Consider the following 9,499-nt stretch of genomic DNA (forward strand, 5'->3'; position numbering starts at 1 on the left):
AAAAATTTTCTGTGGGGAACCCATCCTGTAACAACCAATTCAAGTCATTGTTTCCAGTGTAATGAAAAGAAAATGCTGTAAATAATAGAAACAGGTGAATGTAACCGACACCTAACCCTATCAGTACCACAAAGATTACAGCTTGACAATCATCTCTGCATGGAAGGTTTTAACGGTAATTCTAAGGTTATTTAAAGATTATTTTAAGATGATTCAAATCCTGAAATAGTAAGAGTATTTCAAGATGATTTAAATCCTGAAATAGTAACAGTTCACACAGATAATGTTAATACATGAAGGACCAGACACCCCCCTGGCCTGCCACCAAACGTGAAGAAAACAAAGAAGAGGAGATGGACGGGAAATGCAGTACGATGAAAAGAGGACACCGGGCAACAACCAGTGGAAGGAAGAACCAGAGGAAGAAGATGAAATGTATCAGCAGGATGGAAGAATAAGCCCAAGTCAACAACCAAACAAGCTGCAGCTCTGAAGATGAAGTCAGAAGATAAAAGGCGACGAACCCGAAAGACAAGAGACAATGACGGAAAACATGAGGAGAAAACCCACAGACATACAGAAACATACAATAGCGAACAGTCAGCTTAGAATCACCAACAGACAAGAATGGGCATAACCACATACAAGGTACATTACAGACACAACAAAATAAAGATTGTCTCAGTATAGACCAGTCATCACTGGTGACAAAAAGGTCTGATTTCCCTAAAGAAAAAAGAAGAAGAAATAAATTTTAAAAAAAACAAAAATTAAAAAAGCAACAACGGTTCACACAGATCATCCACATATTGCCTCACCGGTAAATGTTTACAATAACCATTCTAAATATCACTGTCAGGATCAACAGTACACATCTTGGAATAGTTTCGTTTTATATTTGATGGGCAGTGAAACATGACTTTTGGCTATGATCATTAACAAAACTAGCAAAAGATTGCCTGAAAATGCTTCAACTGCAGCCAGACGTTGTCAGTCAGCTGCCTGGAAGTTTATCAAAAGTTATGTCCCTTCTGTAATTTTTACGGTTAGTTGAAAATTTGAAAATCCAATCTGATCTAACAGGATCTCATACCTGAGTCCTGTTTGGGTGCAGGCACAGAAATTATGCATGTTGGCAACCAAACAACACCCAGGTGTAGGACAGTATAAGAGTTAGATGAATACTATAACAGACACTCTATTGTTTGAAGATCTTGGCTCATGTCTACTCAGTTGTCTTTTCCAGCACCTTGAGCAAGGTCTCCTCCCAGAAAGCCAGTATGCCTTCCATGCAAAGCATGCAAAACTCCAGGACAAATGCCTTGAGCGGCACAGCAACCTCTTTGTGACCTTCTACAATCTAACCATGTCATTCAACATGGTCAGCAGAGATGGCTTGTAGAAAATAATCAAGAAGTTTGGCTGGCCTAGCAAGTTCATCATGATTGTCCAGCTGTCCCATGATGACATAAGACTGAAAGTTTTGGATGACGGTGACGAGTCTGAAGCCTTTCCAGTGATGAACAGCATGAAGCAAGGATGCATTCTTGCCCTAACGCTCTTCAGCATGGTCTTCTCTGCTGTGCTGAATGATGCCTTCCGGGACGGTCTGGATGGTATACACGTCAGACACAGGAGTGACAGTGGACTGTTCAACCTCTGGCACCTGCAGGCCATCACAGAGGTAAAGGAGACTGTCATCAGACTTCCTATTCACTGATGATTCTATCCTCAACGCCAACACTGAGCAAAGATGCAAGAAATGGATTGTTTCTCACGAGCCTGTGGACAACTTTGGTCTCACAATGTGCCAGCCTGTACCCAGTAAACCCAACCAGGAACCACATGTCACAGAGCTTCAAGCACTCGACAGCTTCACCTATCTGGGCAGTGCTCTTTCACCAGCAGTGAACAGCAACGCTGAGATGAGCAACAGAACCGCCAAAGCCAGTGCCGCCTTCGGGAGACTCCGTAAGAATGTATGGGAGTGGACAAGACTAAATATTATTACCAAACTGAAGGTCTACCGAGCGGTGGATCTCCCCACCCTTCTCTATACCAGCAAGACCTGGGCTATCTACAGCTTTATCTTTTCCTCTTGAGGTGCCTACATGTAGTTCTTCACATATCATGGCAGGACAAAGTCCCAGACCCAGAGGTCCTGGAACAGGCAAGCACACAGTGTTTATATAAACCCTTCTAAATGGATGAACAAACATCAAAGTGCATATTATGACACAATTAATATTATGCTGCCCCTCGTTGTGTCATTCTCACTATACTGAAGAATACTTTTCAGACTACAAGAAATGTAAATATGACAATGTAAATAAGAAAATTATTCTTTTTCTGGTTGATTTTTTTAAATGGATTTCTTTCTAAATAATAAAAAAGAAAGTTTCACCAATGCAATAGCTACCATTGAATAGCAGGTAGACTGCTGATATAATTCCACAACACCAAAAATGACAATGAAAGATCATGAGGATGCTATCAAGTTTAAATTTATTTCTAAAACACCTGTCACCCATGATAGACACAGCTGGCATCACTCAGTTCTTGAGTTAGAGAACTTCTATCTGAAAAGACATGAAGAATGCAGAAGGCAGTGCTTACACCTGGGCAGACTGCATTTTTTGGGGTTTTTTTATTTTGTTTTTATACTAGTAGTCAATCTCAAAAGCTGAATCTACCTCAGTGAAATTTGTTTCGGAAGTGCTGCAGACCTATGTCCATTCACACTTTTATTGCTCTTTGGCAGGATAATTCTGACTTGATGTAAAAGAGAGGCTTTATTATTCATACATTTATATATATGTATATTTTTTTTTTTACATTCTTTTAATGTGCTTACAAACATACCATTTTCAAAAAACAATGAAATGTTCACCAGATTCAGGGAATGGCCTCTCACTGATGTGTAGATCATTTCACACAATTCAATCACACAGATATTGTTCTTGTGTACTTATCAACTGCTTTATATGAAAGCCCTCTAAGTGTTAAAAAAAACACTACTGGGACAGAGGGCCTGGAGTGTCCGCCAATCGATAGCGATCTCGACTTAATTTCAGCCTGATCGCTCAAAACGAGCAAAATAATTTTGCAACCGATTAGAAGACATGGCCAAACACAACAAAACAGCATCAAAGGTTTGATAGAAAGGCAGAAAATGTGGAAAAAAAACCCCACCCTTAGCTGTATGAAGAGCACAGGAGCAGGAAGCAAGTTCACTGCTGGAAAAAGAGGGCGTTAGTCAGGGATGCGGAAGGGGGGTAATCTACTAACGGGAGGTTATTAACCATAGCTACTTTCATTTTTCTCCTCATTGGTGGGTAGTAGAGTGCACATGACAGGAATCAGACCCCTGCCAGAGTCTGCCCTAGTGGGTCATGGTACAGTATGTGTACTTAATGCTAAATGGAGTGATGGCCTTGAGGTAACGCGTCCGCCTAGGAAGCGAGAAAATCTGAGTGCGCTGGTTCGAATCACGGCTCGGCCACCGATATTTTCTCCCTCTCTACTAGACCTTGAGTGGTGATCTGGACGCTAGTCATTCGGATGAGACGATAAACCGAGGTCCCGTGTGCAGCATGCACTTAGCGCACATAAAAGAACCCACGGCAACAAGAGGGTTGTTCCTGGCAAAATTCTATAGAAAGATCCACTTCGATAGGGAAACCAAATGAAACTGCACGCAAGGAAAAAAAAAAAAAGGGTGGCGCTGTATTATAGCGATGCGCTCTCCCTGGGGACAGCAGCCCGAATTTCACACAGAGAAATCTGCTGTGATAAAAAAAAATACAAATACAAATATTATGACAAATGCTCAGGATACTTTTCTTTAATCCCCTTTTGACTGATTTTATCAATTTGTACAGCAGTTAATACCAGTTTCACATTTGTAGTGGCACTCTTAAATCCTAAAGTCAAGGGGAATTCTCCAAACCAAACTGATTAGGTTTTACATTATTTCTCAAGCATCACAGGGAAGATTCCCCACCCACCCCTTTTCTTTTCCAGTGAAATCACACGTTCCTCAGTTTCCCTAGCACTAATGTCATCTGGTGGAGTTTCAAAAGCATTTATTAATCTTTTCTATGGCAATGTCACTTTCAGTTCTCATAAACTTAAATTTATTCTCAAGTTGTATGATACACATGGGGAGTGATCATTTTTTAACTGCACATACAAATACACAAAAGGATCTCTCTCTCTCTCTCGCTCTCTCTCTCTCTCTCTCTCTATCTATCTCTATATATATATATATATATATATATATATTTTTTTTTTTTTTAAATTCTAAACTGGATCTTTTTAAAATGCTGAATTCACAATGTCGATAACATATTACAATGGAATGATTCAAACATTCAAACATTGTGTCCATTGAGAGTTTCACACAAAGACCTTCTTCATCAACACAAAGCAGTTTAACAAAACACAATAACAGAAAGCAAATACAATGAATGCAACTGAACTTGACTTCAGGTTACTGAACTGGCAGAAGATAACTTTCCATCTCACACTTGCATCATTAAAAGTGCCAATCAAACAAATAAAATCAAACACACATGCCTTTTAAAAATCATTGCAAATTCACAATAAACAATAACGCATTTAAAAATCATCGCAAGCTGTCTATAATAAAATAATAATTCTAAAGCTCTTTTCTTGTTCTTATCAAATGAACACTGCACTTTCATACTTCAGCAAAACCAGCCCTCAAAACGGACAAAAGAAGAAATAACTGTAACGCATACCCAAACACAAAGACTAACAGGAAGAAAAAAATCATACATGCGTATGACATGTTTCATAGTCCCTGGCCTGAACTCTGCTGGTTCTCCTCCCCCTCACCCCCGCCAGGTATGACATTCCGTAAGCCGTCTGTGTATGTACCCAGGTTCTCATACACATCACTGACCGTTGTAGCTATCTTGTGGAAAAGGTCGCCCAGCGCCCGGGCAAGGAGCTCGTAACTCTCACCCAGTCGCTGGTACAAAACTCCGGCATTGGGCACCATGCTGGAAAAACTGCACAGCAAAAGGTCAATGCAAACAGGCTTCAGTTGGCTTAAGTACACACTCAGTATACAATACATGTCACACTGAGTGGAGTGATGGCCTAGAGGTAATGTGTCCGCCTAGGAAGCAAGAGAATCTGAGCGTGCTGGTTCAAATCATGGCTCAGTCGTCAGTATTTTCTCCCCCTCCACGAGACCTTGAGTGGTGGTCTGGACACTAGTCATTCGGATGAGACGATAAACTGAGGTCCTGTGTGCAGCACAGACACACAGACACACACACACACACACAGAGACAACCGAACACCGGGTTAAAACATAGACTCACTTTGTTTACACAATTGAGTCAAAAAACAGAGTTGAAAGAATCTCAATCACACTGCAAACATTTCTTTAAGTTCTCAACAAACAAGTGCATGATAAAATAAAGTAACACTTTCAACCAGAAAATGCGCAACAGACGGATGACTGCTAAAAAAACACACAAAAAAACGCTTTACCGGTAATTTACACTTTGTTGTTACTTTGTTGAATGCACTATGTACTTTAAGTAAAACAACGCTGAATACACAGAAAAGACAAAAAGTGAAGAATGAGAGCACTCCATACTTACTGGTAATTCTACAATTATTTCACTGCACTACCAGAGGTATCTATCTTCCCCTCTTTTTTTTTAATCCTTTTTATTTTCTTTTTTCTTTTCTTTTTTTTAAATATTAATTCCTTTAAATCACTGTTCTCTTCTCCCTGCAAATACATGTGTTTTTTCTATTGAAGCCGAATTTTCTACAGAATTTTGCCATAGTGTTCAGACCACTAAGTAAGGTCTAATGGAGGGGGAGAAAATACTGGTAAGCGTGGGATTCAATCCTGCACCCTCAGATTCTCTCATTTCCTAGGTGGACATGTTACCACTAGCCACCACTCCATGAACTCTTTCACCACCATCGGCAACTTTAGTTGACATGACAGTCCATCGCCATATGCAACTTTTGTCGACATCGATGGGTCATGTTGAAAAGACCGCTTTTCACACTGTAACAAAGCTTGACAGCTGCGGCCAGTTTCCCCGCCAACAGAACAGTGAATAACCTTTACCCCCTGACTGAGTTTGAAGTGAACCAGTCCACTGTGTTGTTTTAACATCAACTGAATCCTGTGACTGACAGCATTATTTCTAAAATATTTGGTGCCGGGGAGTTTTTCACACAGAAACTTCGTGGTGGGTGAAAGAATTGAGCAACATTTCAAGGCAATCCAAATGGCAGAAATTATACAATAAAATGCTTCCTTTGTTCTCCTTCATTCTCTGCAAACCCATACATTTCAAAGAACGTGACTTACATTCTACCATGGAATCGAGATCAATGACCCATAAGCACTTTTTTTCTTTTTCTTTTTTTTTTTTTTTTTTACTGTTGTTAATGTAGGGTAATGACTCATTCATAATACCGGAAGAACTCTTCAGTAACTTTGGCATTCTGGGATCAAGAGCTACCAGGGAGACTGAACGGTCAGACAAACCCAGAAGACCACAATATGACAGTAAACTCCCCCACCTTTCAAGGCTAACGGCCAAAACACAGAGGGACACCAAGATGAAGATGGCCAGTGTAGCGTAGTCCACAAACCACCAGATCCAGGTCTGGTTGTCATGGCCACCAGTCGAGGCACCCGTGGAAGCAGGTTTCTGGTCGTTCTGCACCTGTCGCACTGCCAGACTGGGGAGAGGTACGGTGCCAGCTGACTGCATTTTGGGGGGTGTCCACTGGTCTGTCTTCACAGTTCTCGGAGGTATCAGTGTCCACTGGTCTGTATCCACAGTTCTCTGAGGTATTAAAGAAAGGTATTGTGAATAAACATGATAGCAATGATGATAAAACAATGATGCCTTCAGTAACTGCTAAGTAACAGGCAGACTGTGTGAATGACCCCCCCCACCCCCCCACATCCCCCAAGTGACTTTGCTAATATTTTACCCGTTACTCAGTATCAGAAGCGCTTGGTGACAAAGAAAAAAAGATTTGATTATGGAAGTGAAATTTGCAAAGAAATATGTATGAAACAGCAACATACATGTACCGTCAGTGACAAATGAGTATCATTTCTTGTCTGTCTCAAGGGTGTTTCAGCTTTCAGTGAAGCACACTATTTTTGGGGGTATCAATTACCATGTCCAGATGTGTCTGCATTCAAATTTAAGGACAGGCTCAGTTTCACTGCAGTCAGGATAGCAATGAGGAACTTCTTACAAACTTAAACTAAAAATCTATGATTGATTCTACCTTCTATGTGTAACAATGTCCTGCTGCAAGCACTGTCAGTCATGACATCCTGTTTGCATTGAAGATTTACGTTGCTCCTGGTGTATGGATTACCCTGGTGACAAACCTTTTTTTTTTTTTGTAAATATATATATCTTTTTTTTAACTTTTAAAATTTTTTTCCAAAGACATGTATACAATACAGAGAATAGTATGAAATCAACAATATAAAACGAACAGTAGCATCCTCCACTACAGAGAGAAAGACAAAACAAAACAAAACAAAACAAAAAACAAAAAAAACAAAACCCCCAAAAAACCCAGTAACAACAACATCAACAAGTACAGGAAAAAAAACAAAAACTTCTCCAATCATTCAATCAATCAATGTTTACACATTAATGATTGCAGTAATCATGATGATTTAAGATGACATTAATAATAAATAGCCTGGACCAGTTGTAACATAGCAACAGCGTCAGTTATGTCAACTATTACAGTAATGGCATCAAGGATGAGGCGAAAGCGAGTGGTAGCATTATAATATCATAATATGGAGCAATGAGTAAACCACTTCTACATTATTGGAAAAGAAAGCTTGCAGTTAATCACACTGTAAAGACAACAACAACCATAAAAAATTTTTAAAAAAAATATATATATAAGAAATAAATAAGGACCTGCTAGTACAAAGTAAGGACTGTTATAGTAATACAGAATGATAACTATGAAACATGCAAAATTGTGATTAAGTAACAGTTTCCATAATATATTGGAAGGTAACTGTTCCATTTTGTACGGAAAGCATGATGGTTCATTAGTATATAAGATGCATGTTCTTCGATTTTGTATCTGTATCTGAGCTGTGTTTTAAATGCACTGAGTTGTGGTGGTTGTTTATTGAATTTGCATTTGTACAGAAAGTTTCTGGCAAGTAAAATAATGAAATCTAAAATGTCATCTGTAGCAAATGTGTGTGAGTTTCCAAATAAAACTAATTCTTCACATAACTGGGCATTGTATACATTATTGCATTTGTTATCAATATCAGTTTGGGAAGCAGTCCAAAATCTCTGCACAATCTCACATCTCCAAAAAAGGTGTTCAATGGTTTCTGGATGTGATCCACAGAAGCTGCATTTATCATTATGAGAGATATTCATCTGTTTCAGTGATTTGTTTGTTGCAATAATCCTATGAACTATTCTTATTTGAAACCATTTTAAGTTCACATCACTTATTTTGTGTATTTTGTGAAATGTCTGTTTCCAGTTAATGTTCAGCTGCAACAAATCGTTCCATCTGTTACAGCATTTAGGGGTCATATTGTTTTTAACTAAAGTGTCGTAATAAACTTTTGTTCCTTTTTTTTTTTTTTTTTTTTACTGAATATATCATTTGTAATGATTTTCTCGTCTGCAAAGCAATGTCATTATCAATTTCAATGTTCAGGTGGTTTTTTTCCATATAATTTCTAACTGACCTTATGCAACCGTTTAAAGTAAGGAAATTTGTTATATTTCCATGCTATTTACTAAAATCTTCATAGGAAAGGAAACTACTGTCCCCATGCACTAGATGAGAAATATTCCAGACCCCCTTTTTTGTAAATATTTTCGTTTTCTTTTTTTCTTGTGCATGCATCAATAGTTTAATTAAAACACCCCAAAATCTGGTGTCTCCAGAAGGCTAACAGATACATTTTAGGTCACTTCACAACCCCTCTCATAAATTCATTATAATGGTCGAGGGCTTATCAAAAAGAGAACAACATTACACAGAACTGCAAGTTTAAAGCAAAAATAATATTAAACAAAAAACATGGTACTTACAGTGACAGTGCTTTCCACAACAGCTCGCTGCCTTGCACCTTTCGCAAAGTCCGGAACCATCTCGGTTTTAGCAGTCAAAAGTCTCTGGTCTGGCCCCTGATCCCTTAACTTTGACCTTCTGTAAGACAGCTCCAGACTTGCAGATGGAGAATCTTTTTCCAGACTAATGCTGGCAGCCTTTGAAGATGGTACCACTGTCTGGGCGGCTGAAGGAGCAGGGGAATGATTTATTTGATTGGGAGTGGAGCTGGATTTGGGCTGACGTCCCCGACTTCTGCTTCTTGATTTTGATTTAGTGGCTGAGCGCCCCCGGCTCCTGCTTCGAGATCTCGACCTCGAGGACTTTTTCTGATCGAAGAAAAAACACATACTATATA

General features: G+C 39.2%; 1 protein-coding gene across 1 annotated transcript in view; it reads right to left on the bottom strand.

The window, feature by feature from the left end:
* Positions 1-4,272: 4,272 nt before the first annotated feature.
* LOC143300743 (uncharacterized) overlaps positions 4,273-9,499 on the bottom strand; it is a 7,948-nt gene continuing 2,721 nt past the window's right edge. The window contains exons 3-5 of the mRNA XM_076614639.1: positions 9,123-9,470; positions 6,586-6,854; positions 4,273-5,036 (exon numbers count right to left, since the gene is read on the bottom strand). Coding sequence (XP_076470754.1) covers positions 4,817-5,036; positions 6,586-6,854; positions 9,123-9,470 — 837 coding nt within the window. The 3' untranslated portion in view covers positions 4,273-4,816. The remainder of the gene's footprint in view (positions 5,037-6,585; positions 6,855-9,122; positions 9,471-9,499) is intronic.

This window comes from Babylonia areolata, chromosome 26 (assembly GCF_041734735.1).
Source record: "Babylonia areolata isolate BAREFJ2019XMU chromosome 26, ASM4173473v1, whole genome shotgun sequence".
Classification (NCBI taxonomy): domain Eukaryota; kingdom Metazoa; phylum Mollusca; class Gastropoda; order Neogastropoda; family Buccinidae; genus Babylonia; species Babylonia areolata.